Source organism: Pterocles gutturalis, unplaced genomic scaffold (assembly GCF_000699245.1).
Source record: "Pterocles gutturalis isolate BGI_N339 unplaced genomic scaffold, ASM69924v1 scaffold3355, whole genome shotgun sequence".
Taxonomy (NCBI): domain Eukaryota; kingdom Metazoa; phylum Chordata; class Aves; order Pterocliformes; family Pteroclidae; genus Pterocles; species Pterocles gutturalis.
The window spans coordinates 8,608-22,262 of NW_010140450.1; the positions used below are offsets into that span (position 1 = coordinate 8,608).

A 13,655-nucleotide genomic window follows, 5' to 3' on the forward strand; every position below is an offset into this window, starting at 1 on the left:
CTGTTTGTCACCTTTGTTGGAGTGGCTGGTAAGTGTATTTTTTACTTCTATTTTTGCCATTTATAATGAAAGTCATTTTCTGAGCAAATTTGCAAGGCAATCTGTTGTGGGAAAGTGAAGTCCAGTTTCAACTTGCAAAAGTTTTAAGGCAGAGTACTGCAACTTCTTTTGACTGCTGTCTGTTGGTAATAGCTTGTGTCACAAAATGGGGAATGAAGGCCCTCACGGGGTTCTTGATCCAGGAACACCAAAATGTGTCCAGAGATTAAAAAAAAAGACCGCAAACTCTGTCTCCTATCAGGTGTCCCTGAATTCTGGGTAACATTTCTGTGAAGGTTCCCTCATCAACAGACAATGGGTCCTGTCAGCTGCCCACTGCTACAAGTCGTGAATGAAAACAAATTCTATTCTTCTGAAATCTACTCCTTTCTTCCAGTTCACCTCTGGCAGGAGTTCTGAGATGTGGGATGCAAACATACAAGTGACTCTGTCCAGACAGGAGACAACCAAGGAATGGATGGCTCATTCAGGAAGCTGGGCTGAGGTGTCATAAGGGGTCTTCCACTCCTGCAAATGCTTCTATGAATGCAGGGCACTTTCTGAAATGACATTGTGATAATTAGCAAAAAGTCAAGGGCTGCGCTTTCTTATAAATTCCATTAATCTTGCTAAAATTTAGTCATTGGAGAACAGGAAGAGGAATGAGGTCAGGGCGGAAGTGTTTTGCCTTTTTCAGAATGTTTTTATAAAACATTCAGCTTATCCCGTCCGAACAAAAAATCCTGCAGAATCTCACCACCTGTACTGGGAGTGAGTAAGAACTCAGTGTGGATCCCCAGGACTTATTGTAAGATACGAAAGACAATCTGCATGAAAAGAACCACTTACAATAGTGATGTTGAAGCCAGTGCATACGGTGATGTGGAGGTTCTTCATAACCTGTTGGTAGCAGTAAAGTATATGCTACTCCTTCTCTTTTCCAGTCGTATCCAAGTGCAGCTCGGGAAACATAACCTGGCACTCACAGAATCATCACAGCAGTTGATTAGTGCAGCTAAAATCATCCACCACCCTGGCTACAGCTCCTCAACACTGAACAATGACATTATGCTCATCAAGCTTGCCACACCAGCCCAGCTCAACAGAGCTGTCCAAACAGTTCCTTCTGCCTAGCAGCTGTGCTGCTGCAGGCTGGGGCAACACACTCAGCAATGGCAGTGAGTACTCGGTGGGAATGCGCAGCATCACGAGGGTCTTGGAGACACTCTGAGACCTCACAATTAACTCTGAACAGTAGAGCGTAAAGCACAGATAAGTGCTGTGGGACAGGCCTTTTTGAGTGATCGTTCTGTGAAGGAGAGTAACCATTTAACTGCTTTAAAGGCAAGCCTGTATAAGGCCTGTCCTCTTTGCTCTGGGTTACGAACATGGAATCATTTAAGTCATCCATGTGCTTTTCACCAGTGTGTTCACACCACCATAAGTTTTGTGGCGTGATGCTATCAGCTGTGCAAGTGCCAAGCACTAGCAACTTAACTAATGTCAGTTATCAATTCTCCGAGAACAAGATCAAAATCTGCTATTATTGATATAAAAACTACTACAATAGAGCTCCATTCTCTTACACCAACGTTCAGAGGTGTGGACGGAGACTGGTGTCTAATCCACTGAAGACAACTAACCCTGCACTAGAGGAGAGGACAGTTTTCCTGAGGCCTGGGTTTCCTCAGCGTATGTACTACGTGAGTGGCTCTTAGCTCCACACTTGCCAATTGATGACTTTCTAGGTATCAGAAAAACTAACGTGGCTGCCATGTAGGACAGGGGGCCCGTGGGTAGATATCATCCATCTAAAACAAAAGAAATCCATGCTATGATTACTGTTCAGAGGAAAAGTGATGACTGCTTAAAACAGGATGTTCAGTGATTACTTTTCGGAAAGGAACTCAGTGATGGCATCAACCATCTCTCTCTATTTTCTTGTAGATCTGTATCCAGACACTTTGGAGTGCCTGAAGGCTCCTGTACTCACCTCAAGCAAGTGCACCCATGCCTACCCAGGGAAAATTACCAACAACATGATATGTGTGGGATTCTTGGAGGGAGGGAAAGACTCCTGCCAGGTAAAACATCTGCCTCTTCTTTCCCATACGTTTTTCTCCTGCCTTTCTCCTGCTAGTAGGAGGAGGAGCGCTGCACCAGAGAGTCAAAAGTAATCACGGTGACCTCAGAGCTTAGGGTGCAAATGTTGGTTTTGGACTCACAGAAAATGAAAGAGCCGGTGTGCCATGAACACACCTGACGATTGCTCTGCATTTTGCATGTGCCTAGTTCTATGGAAATATTTGGCAGAATAATGTTCAAGAGACACATATCCTAAGCTTCTGCCTAGGACTGCTTCCGTCAAAAGTAGGCAGCATACACATCCTTAGCTGTGGTGCCCTTGGAGCTAAAGTAACGCACAGTAGCAACAGGTGCAGAGTGGTAGTCAGAAACAACGTTTTTAGAGCTTCCGCGTAGAAAAAGCCCAACAGGGCTCCCTTGAATATCAGCAATTTCTAACCTTAATACCATTTGCTCAATATCCATATTCTCAAAAATTTTCAAAAAATAAAGATTTTCAGGCACCTTTTCTTTGTGCAACATTTCTCTGGGTACTTCCATAGGCTATGATACGGAGGCCAGAGGTGGGGAATATCACTCTGGGGAAAATAGTTAATATTTGTAGTGCCTCTCAGCTAGCGGGATCTTGGAATATTTTGCAGACTCATCTTCAGGAGTCTTTTCAGTCAGTTACAGGCAGTCATTTCTGGCGCAGAATATCTTTTCTGCTTAGCAGCATGTACTCAGGTGCTACAAAGCTGCCTAAACCAGTTGAGAGAACAGGTGCCATACTCCCGCTGTAGAAAACAGCATGCAGCAACACAAATGCTCCCCATCATCCCCACTCCCTGCCCCAACAATATGACAGAACATTGCCTAATGGAACTTCCCTGAGCGCTCCACCTGGGGAATGAAACAACTTCTTCCTAGGGCTTGTTGTCCTCACATACCAGTGCCACTGGGACTGCTCTCGACGCCTTTTGGCTCAGTTAACTGATTGTGCTGGGCTTGCTTAGTTTTTTGGAAGAGTCAAAAGGACAAAGACGTTCCTGGGTTCTGGTTTTAACGCCTCTTAACCGCAAATGGCGCTGGAGCTGAAAGTCCATGAAAGCGCTGCCAAAGTTGCCCATAGAATCTGTAGCTCCCTCCCAGAATGGAAAAGGGAAATAGAGAGTCTGAGTAAAATAAAAGGATAGAAAAATCAGAAAATCAGGGAAATGGGAAGATCTTGAAAAGAAATCTGACACTGGAGGAAAGCGAGGCAGAGGAGACGACCAAGGCATGAACGAACAAGTGCCACTTGCCAGCAGAAACCTTGGCTCTCTTGGATGCTTTGTCACTGAGATTTTTCTTAGGAGACTAGTGAAGTAGTGTTGATTCTTGCCTTCCCTTGGTCCTGCACTTACAGCCCCCCAGGGACTTGCACTCTGTGCTTCCTTACCTCCTGAATGGACTGCACAGTGTTTTTCACTGCAGCCAGAGCCCAGCATCAATATTGGAAACATCCAGCGATTGCTTTCAAGGCAAAGGCACTAGCTTTCTATTGCTTCCATCACCTTTCCCATGGTGTAAATATGTGCAGAGCAGGAGCGCCAGAGTGGCTGTAAGTGTAGTGCCACTGGAAGGTGAGAATCAGCAAGAGTTTTTTGCTGTTAACACTTTTTCCAAGTATGCAATTCCTTTTTGATTTTAGAGCTGGGCTCTGTTGAGAGTGAAAAAACATGACTAAACCCTTAGGTAGGGAAATGTAGACCACCACTGTTGGTATGCCTGTGAATGCAGTGCTAAGGGAAAGTCAGAACTACCGATAGCTTTTGGTGATAGCATTTTCCATGTTGGAGTAACTGCTGGACGTTTTCAACTTCGTAGCTGGACTCCGTCAAGAGTGAAAAACAATGTCCGTATTATTAGGTGACTAGGCAAGTGCAGAGATCCAGTGTTGGTGTGGCTATGAAAGCGCTGCCAAGGGAAAGTGAGAGGGTGTACTATCTTTTGTTGCTAGCACCTTTCACATGGGAGCTATCACTGGACATTTTCAGTTTTGGAGTGGGGCTCTGGCAAAAGTGGGGAAAAAACATCTGAACTATTAGGGAGGTAGGTAGGAAATCATGGAATGTCATGTTGGTGGAGCTGTGAAAGTATTGCCAGTGGAAGGTTAGAATCAGCACTGACTTTTGCTGATAACATTTTTCACATTGGCACAATCTCTGGATGTTTCCAATTTTTCCAGATTATTCTTGAGAGAAAGTAATACAGAGCCCGAGTGCCAGAGTGGTTTTAAATAGCTCAGAAAGGGAAGGCAAGAATCAGCACTGGTTTTTGATTCCAGCGCCTTTGCTTAGAAGCAATCGCCCATTGTTTCCAGTTTTGGCCCTGGTCTCTGGCTGGAGTGAAAAACTGTGCCCCAAGAAGAGGCACAGAGCGCAAGTACCAGAGGGGCTGCACGTGCGGCACCAAGGAAGGCAGGAATCAGCGCTATGTTTTGCAGCTACAGCCTTTCTCATAGGAAGAAGGTCCGGATGTTTCCATTTGGCACTGGTCTCCGGCTGGAGCTTAAAACAGTGTCTGGACCATTAGGGAGATAAAGAAATGCCCACTTGGACTTCTGGAGGGGCTGTAAGTGTGGTGCCTGGGAAACTACAGACCAGTCTGTCTTACCTCTGTGCCTGGCAAGATCATAGAGAAAATCCTCCTGGAAACTATGCTAAGGTTCATGGAAAACAAGGAGGTGATTAACCACAACCAACATAGTTTCACCAAGGGCAAATCGTGCCTGACAAATTTGGTGGCCTTCTACGATGGGGCCACAGTGCTGGTGGATAAGGGAATAGCAACTGATATATCATCTATGCTGAGATGTCTATTATAGATTTTTTTCTGTAAATATATATGTTTGTATCCTATTACAAATAGTGAAGGATGTTTGAGAATCTGGAGAAAGTCTCTTTAAGAGCTACACTGCCATCCAAAGGATTTTTTTTTGCCATCGTCGAATGCATTCAAGCCAAAAAATGACAGAAGGATATCGGAAATTAGTTTATGTCTAATTCATGTTTAGGTTTGACTGAAGACAGCGGTAAAAACCCCATGACCCCATTGGGGAAGTCAGTATTTAACATACCAGCTTTATGTCCAGGAGAACCCACAAAGATGTTTTCTAAGTCTGCCTCAAAATTCAGGCTGTAAAATTTATTGCCATAATATTTGCACTGAATCCATGTTCTGGTTGCTCTAAGAAGTACAGTTTGTTGAAACTTGCGAAGTAATTTATCTGCTGCACAAGAATGAATGACATCTAGACTGACGCCCTGACTGAATTGTGTGGGCTCTGTAAAGAGACAGGACAAGAATAAAAAGTTGTAAAGGCATTTTTTTGTCTTTGAGTTAAATAGGGCTGACTCTGAATAAATAGAGCAAACAAATCTGTTGAGTAGGAAGGTGCAATTTTTATGTAATCACTTTTGGAATAGAACTTCCAACATTCCATACCGTTATCCTGTTTTTAGTTGAGTACAATCTGACTTTTAGTATCTTTCTGAGATGTCCATATCAAATATTTTCTGTAAAATAATACATTCACCCTTTACACTTTATCTTAGAATTTAAGCCTGAGGTCTCCTGGTCTCCCCTTTTTCTCACAACAGCAGTTTAAATTCTATTGTCACCTTCTGAGGGTTTCACTTCTTCACCACTGTCAGCTCTTATTAGGCATTTATCAAGACTAAGTATCTACAGACTCTAATGGGAAGTGTAAAACTTTCTTTTTTGTTTATCATTTTATTTGGCCTGCTGTCTGGTTTTTGTTTGTCTACTGGAAATGTATGTTTTCTTTCAAACAATGTGTAACTCCGGTTATGCAGAAGAACAATCTGTCATGGAGACTGAGAGCATCATGATCTTAGAGTACTCTTTGCATTTGCCTTCATTACTCTTTGTGTGCCTTAGATCAAAAGTTGAAAATCTGAGTGTACCACTATGTGCAGATTCTTCTTTCCCGCTACATTTGACAGGTAGCAACTGTTTACGTTTAGCTTTGGGCATTTATTTTGTTCAAGCATACATCTTGGAAAAAAGTATTATATTCCATTTCTGAATCTGTTGGTCTAGCTCATTTCTCTGAGCTTTGTTAACTTCACCTATTTTCTGTTAACTGCACCGTCCTCTGATTTTACATGGTCTAATCTGCATAAACTGTTAAAGGTGTTATAGCTTGCCCCTCACAAAATTCAACATGAAACACTTGTCTGCAACTTCTGCTCTGCTTTCAGGCTCTCACATGGACCCCAATCAACTTTATTAATAATTTCCTTACTCCTAAATTTTCTAACATATGCAGTAATTCCTGGGTGAATTTTCTTTAACGTTTTCTGAAAGTGCAACTCTTACAAGGAATTGAAAGATCCTTTGTTCTGTAGTCAGTGAGTTTCAGCACAGAAGCCAATTTTAACACCTCCTACCTTCACTATAAACAGCCCAAATCTTTCTTTTACCACATATATCAGAAGAGGATTTTTTTTTTTAAATCTCAATACAATTAGTCAGTGGTTTAGAGCTAGCAAAAATAATAAAGTTTTTTCCAGCATTGGTTTTCCAGAAAATTCTCACAAAGATTTGGTTTTGTTTTGGCTTTTGGTGTGAAAGATATAGAGTGATTTTTTTTTTAAACAACGTTTCTCATGTGCAGGATAACAATCTCAGTTTAAGAAAGGGGAAAATGACAGAATATTGCAATAAACACAGAGAGGTTTGTTGTAAAGCAAAATCTGGTCTTTTTTCTAGTGTAGTTTTCCTGAAAAAAGTCACCAAAAACCCCCACAGCCCCCTCACCTTCTCTTCTATCAACTGTTGAAGTGTAGGAGCTGCCTTGCTCAGAGATAATGTATTTCTCCCTTTTGGTAATGTTACCCAATGTGAGCTGACATCTCTAGACACTGCTGCAGGAACACATATGGTGCTAAACATCAATCTTGATGCTGTGTAAGCATTGTTCAGCAATAACAAAAATTTTGGTGTACTATCAACACTGCGTTTGGTCACAAATCGAAAGCATCTGAGCTACTATGGAGAAAATTAGCACTGTCTCAGCCAAAACCAGTGCAATAAGTACTTGTAATTCTTTTAGTCCTCTTAGTTGTTCATGGAACACCTGCAAATAATAAAGATTCATAAAAATAATGGGCTTTTCTTCTGACAGTTCCTGATTCTACAGGAATCTACAATTTGGAATTCTACTCCCATGCAGAAAGGAGATGATCAAATTTTGCATTTCTAGTAGAGTGAGATTTTAACTGTTGAACAAACATAGTCTACTGTTAGCTCATATCAGAGGAAACTACTATATTGTATCTCAGAGGCCTTTGTGTCATGCTACCTTTAGACACATTGTCCAGGTGCAGATGGGTCATTTTATTTAGAATGCAGAAAAAAAAAAAAAAGGCATTCATTTAAATGCAAATTTTCCACTATTTCCTATGGAATTTCCGCTCACTGAACAGTGTTGTGGCATTCTTGCATCTTTTCAATGTCCCACCTTCTGGTAGTTGTCAAATCTCTCGTTGTTTTTTCCAAGGAATGTCATGAGTCTGATTGCTAAAACGAATTTCAACAAGATGATACTGAGTCATTTGTTTTTCTATTTATGTGGTGTCAGGACTGCAGAATGAATCCCAGAACCTCAGGTTATTGTGACATTCAGGCTTTCAAAGCTGCTATCAATGTGTCTAGGATTTTGTGGGGTTTTTTGTCAGTTTGGTTTGTATTGTGTTTTTTGTTTCTTTTGTTTTGTTTTTTCATTTGAAACAGGAATTGGGATGAGACAGCTAAGAGCTTTAACAGATATGCTCAGTATCATCTGTGATGATGCTTTTCTCTTTCTGTATTTTACAAAAAAAAAAGAATTAAAAATAAGGCGATAAAGGCAACTTAATGATAAAGTGGGTCTATTACGTGGTGATCTGAGGTCTAATCTTACACACACTCTTACTATGAAGTATTCGTTTTGCTTATTTATTTAGAGCGGCTTCGTTTCACTCACATGAGATTCATAAGTTCTTGAACAAATTAAACACTTGATCCTGGAATTAAATCTAAACATACCACTTTAATCAAAGCTACACTGGACATTGAAGTTAAGCATACGTTTAAGAACTTTGCAGAATAATAGCCTTTAATTGTGTAAGAAATAATGCTTTGGAATCTTATGTTCAAAGGTGCATCACCCCTTTCCCTTGATATTGCATTTCAAACATATATTCAATTTGCTGTCAATGTTTTATTTCAGGTGTAATTTGGCATTATTGTTTTCCTGGTTTCTTTGTCCATGGAGTATTTGTAAGGTATAATGCTCTTTAGAAAATGCCCCAGCCCTCCTCTGAGAATTGAAGAATATAAAATGCAATAAATCATGCCCTAATTAAAATTAAAGCTGATAAAATTAGCTAGATATACCCCAGCTGAATTGTGTTCCCAAGTTTTCTGTCTTTTTGCTTTTTTTCCCTACTGTAACTTTTTTTTTAAACTGTGAAGTCCTCTTTTTTTATTTTTTATTTTGCAAACCTTGTCCTATGGGATTTTTTTGCTGCAAAAGCTCTAAACTATCTTTTCCAAATCAGCAGCAAGTGTAATAATTAAAACACAGTTTGGCACCAAACCTATGCTACTCCATTAGAGATGTTTCTCTGTAACACTCAGTCTGGATTGGAAAGACCTTAGGCGCTCTATTAACTTCCTCAGTTCTCCCTCTCCCTGATAAGTGTAAAAAGAACCATCTCTGCTCTGCCAGCAGAGGACTTTCTTCCAGTCCGCATGCACCTGTGGATGTGCATTAAATAATCACTGTGGATGTGATTAAAATAATCAGTGAGTGGCACATTCTTTATAAAACGCTTGCTGTATTAGTACCTGCGCAATCTACATCTTACCTCAATGTATGTGTTTATGCTTATTATTTATTCTAAATTGTTGTTTAAGAAGATCAGAAGATCCTTTGGTCTTCCCTTTTAGAACGGGTTTTCTTAAACTCCTGATCACTTTTATATTTTATCTTTGAACTTTTTACAATTGATCAACTATTTCCTAAAGTTTGATGATCAAAAGTGGTCATGCCAGGGCTACAATCTCAGTACCAGCTCATCAGGTGAATAATAAATTCCTATGTTTTACATGTAATCTAGATGATATTGCATTCTGAAATGATTTTGTCTTTTTTTGCAAGAGTTAAATTAATGACTCAAGTTTAGCTTTTAGTGCACACTGTTCCTAGGCCAGAGAAAGTTCATGCTGTGGAGAATTTACAGTCAAAATAGATAAACCAGAGTGAGGAACAGAACTCTTTTTTAGCATGTGACCACACATATGTAGAATCCACATACAAGGTCTACATCTCCAGTTCATTTTCCTATTTTATAGATCACATAGTGTGTCACACGGTGTCAAACTATTGCAGCATCATCTTTGCTCTGAACATGAGATCATATGTCAACCAAGATACAGACTTCACTGTTATTTTACAGGCACCTGTTTGCTTAATTATTTGCCAATGGTTTGGTTGTAGTAAACTAGTTTGTGTCAGGACAGAACAGATCAAAGTGGACTGCTTTTGCAGTGTGGATGATTCCAATGCACTTAGCTTGCGATTGAGGTTTGTAGATCAAGTCTTTTCAGTTAACAGGACCAGTAAAACAAGACCAAAAATACAAGAGGTAACATTTGTGTCCATGTTTGCTGTAAATGTTGATTTACAAGGAAAGGAAAAATTATTGCAAAATCTGATATTTTGACAGCTAATTAAGCTAGAGAGGCAACAAAATCCAATGAGAATTCTATAATTTAACAAAAAAATCTATTTTACCACCACAGAATCTTAGACTTGCTGGACCATATACTGGTTTTTGAAAGCCAGCTTGAAAGTGAAACACCTTCTGTAACAAAGCATGCAGATCTGTCTATGGTGAATTCTGACAGCCCTGCAAGGCACCACTTTGCACATTTTAGCTGTTGTTAGCCTAGAAAATGCAGTCTTGGGCTATGAGCTAGAACCAATCAATAATAGGTACAAGATCTCCTTTGCTCATTTGACTTTGGATGAAGTATAGCACTCTGTTCCATCTCTTGGAAGGCAGGGTCCCAAAGATCTTGCCCATCTTTCTTAAGAACTTAAAACACGTGTAATTAGGGAAATAACTTCAAGAATCTTCAGTAAGCCATGAGCCAAAGAACTCATGTAAAAGGATATGGAGAAACTTGAACAGGGTCAAGCAGAGGGCTGCCACAATGGTGTGAGAAGTAGAGCTCATGATCTGCCAAGGGGAGTTAAGGATGTTTAGTTTGACAAACAGAAGACAAAAAACCAATATGTAACCCATATATGGTTAACCCATAAGAACCGGGATGGGATTAGCAAAGATGACACCAGATTACTTTCCTTGACAGCAATCAAAAAAGCTATGTTTGGGGAAATTGAGATCAAACAGTCGGAAGAATACTTTCTCTAGGAGGTTGGTACAGGTGACACAGAAAAATGGTGATATTTCCTTCCATGGAGGTTTTCAAGTGTCAATAGTGCATAGTTGGGTGTCAAAAGAGCACAGCTAACCTGATCTAGTGTTAGTGATAGTCCTGCTTTGAGTGGGATTGTTGGGCTAGAGACCTCCAGAATTCATTCCAAACAACTCTTCCTCTTTTCATCCAGTAGATGTGATGTCAACTAATCATGATTTTTTTTTTTTATATATAAGTGGAGACTTATAACATTCTTCCTTAGTTTTGTCTTTACCAGAAGAGACAAATTAAATTCCTTTGGTCTTCCCTTTTAGAACGGGTTTTCTTAAACTCCTGATCACTTTTATATTTTATCTTTGAACTTTTTACAATTGATCAACTATTTCCTAAAGTTTGATGATCAAAAGTGGTCATGCCAGGGCTACAATCTCAGTACCAGCTCATCAGGTGAATAATAAATTCCTATGTTTTACATGTAATCTAGATGATATTGCATTCTGAAATGATTTTGTCTTTTTTTGCAAGAGTTAAATTAATGACTCAAGTTTAGCTTTTAAAACCGTAACAGTTTGGTAATAAACTGGATATTTCCCACTTAGTTTTTACATTTGTGTCTTCTTCTCAGCTGTGAAAAACTTGTTCTTGTCTTATGTGGAATTGCAGTTTCTTGATACCAGAGTACAAATGTGCAAGATCATTTTGAATTCAGAGTCTACTCTCTAAAATGTGTCTAACCCTTTCCTAAGAGGCTCTGCAAGTGCATTTTGTATTTCAAAATAAAATAAAGCAATACAGATGAATGCATTATACCTTTAGATTGACAACAGATCACTTGTGAATTGTTCTTTGAGTGTGATTGTTTTCAACCAGTTTCCAAAGTATAATCTGCTTTCAAAATAAGCTCAACATTTGAATAAACATCTATGGAATGTGCATGAGGATATGTCTATGTGACAAGTGGCCTGAGTTGGGCTGGCATAAGGTTAATTTTCACAAGAAGCTGGGAGGGGGCTGTCCTGGGTCCAGCTGGGATAGGGTTAATTCTTCACAGAAGCTGGGAGTTGGGCATAGCCGGATATTTGATACCATGCTGACGTCATGCCCGGGATATAAGGGGAAGCTAGCCGGAAGAGGGGTCTCTTTTGTGAAGCTCTTGGTGGTGAGAATTTCATTGTATCAGTGTTTCCATTGTATTCTATATCTTGCCTTATTGTCATATTCTCTTTTCTTTTGTTTTCCTCGTGGGGTATTATTAAAAATCTGTCGTTATCTCAACTCACGAAGTTCCACTTTTTCTTATCCTTCCCCATCTTACTGGGAGGAGAGTGGGGGGGTGGGGTGTTGCGACCACGTGGTGGTGGTGGTCCTGACACCAAGACAATATTTTGGCGCTCCAACATGTGGCAGAAGGGTTGAGATAACGACAAGTCTTACCAGCACGTGCTTTAATAATTTGTTATACTCATTTCTTGTATTAGTTAAGCAACTTGCTGGTCACGATGCTGGGCCATTTGTTCTCAGGGTGCTGTTATGTGAAGTCTTATATGCACTATGTCCTCCCAGGGGCACAGGGAGGGTAGCTCACTCCAAGTAGCCAAGAAGATATTTGAAACCATACTGATGTCATGTTCTGTATATAACTGAGGGAGCTGGCCAGGGGAGGTATCACTTGAACGGGCTGGGCACCAGGTTCCAGGTGGCGAGCAATTGCATTGTTCATCACTTGCTTTATATATTATTTTATTAGTATTATTATTACTATTGTTTCTTCTCTCCTTGTGTTGTCCTGTTGAACTGTCCTTATCTCAACCCACAAAGTCTGACCTTTTTTTTTCCTTTTGAGTCTCCTCCTCATCCCACCGTGGGGAGGTCCAGTGAGCAAACAGCCACGTGGTGCTTATTGCTGTCTGGGCCTAAACTACAAGAAGATCGGAATGCCATTACTGTGACTGGTAAATCCATCCTTCTATCTACTTAAAGGGATCTACATTTCTGTGGAGGGAAAATTCAAATGATTAATACATTCTAAAATTGCTGTGTGCAGGCAAAGATTAGGAGAGTCACTGTGAAATACACGAAAGTAAAAACTGTAAATGCAATTACTTGTTTCTTATTTGGTTTTATTTATTCTGCGCAGTATTTCTGATTTCAGAAACAGACACAAATTAGATGGGGAACACTTTGCAAATTTAGCACCTACAAGTCAGCCCTTCTAGAAAAGTATTTGATCTTGCACATGTTAACATACAATTTTATAGGCAAAGCTTAAAACCATGCTCATACATTTTACATATGTGTCACGCACACAGTTGTCCATATATTTATTAGCACAAGGTTTGGAAAGGTAATTTAAGTCCTTATGGTTCTGAACAATTCATTATCTTTTAGTAGTATGATACAGTGGGGTATTTCTGTTTTGTTAGATGTTTTGTATTCTGCCAGGTCTCCTTTTTGGAATTCCAGTCATAGTAAGTAATTTCTGTTTCCTTGTAAGGTCAGACTATTTTGAAAAGTATTTTCTTGCTTTCATGACTGCTTCTTTGTTCTAATATTCTTAGTCAAAACTATCAAGTATGCACTATGAAGTATGGCTGATATGGCTATTGCTGTTTCTTGAAAGATAATATTGTGAAAACAACTAGTGTAGTACTACCAGTTCGGCTAGTAGTGGTTGACCTCTGTTAAATTTACTGCTCAGATTCTCACTGAAATACTTCTTAGGATACTTCTACTGATTTTAACGGGACTTTGTGTGGTAAGAATAACTGGCAGTAATACTGCAATATATCCATCAACAAGCACCATCTGATCATGCATATAGATAACACCAGAGAAGAAAACAGTTTATGTGGAACTTCTCTTCTTAGTGTCTTTGTCAGCATTATGAAAATGTCTTTTTATATTGATAAATATAAAAATAATTTATATTTTTGACATTGACAAAAACCATCACTATCCTGTACCCTTGCTCTTAGCCTTTTTTAAAGCTTGTTCATATTTTCTATATTAATCCATAACAGAGAGATATTATCTAGTAAACACAGCTTTTCTCA

At 39.6% G+C, this 13,655-nt stretch overlaps 1 protein-coding gene across 1 annotated transcript; it reads left to right on the forward strand.

Annotated features, from left to right (window-relative positions):
- Window positions 1-205: 205 nt before the first annotated feature.
- Window positions 206-2,123, forward strand: LOC104460841 (trypsin-like; the record flags this gene model as incomplete). Its single annotated transcript, XM_010083649.1, is given in 4 exon segments — window positions 206-387; window positions 984-1,169; window positions 1,171-1,217; window positions 1,987-2,123. Coding segments are annotated over 4 exon segments (552 nt in total), but the record flags the coding sequence as incomplete, so codon positions are not given.
- Between the last annotated feature and the right edge of the window lie 11,532 nt (window positions 2,124-13,655).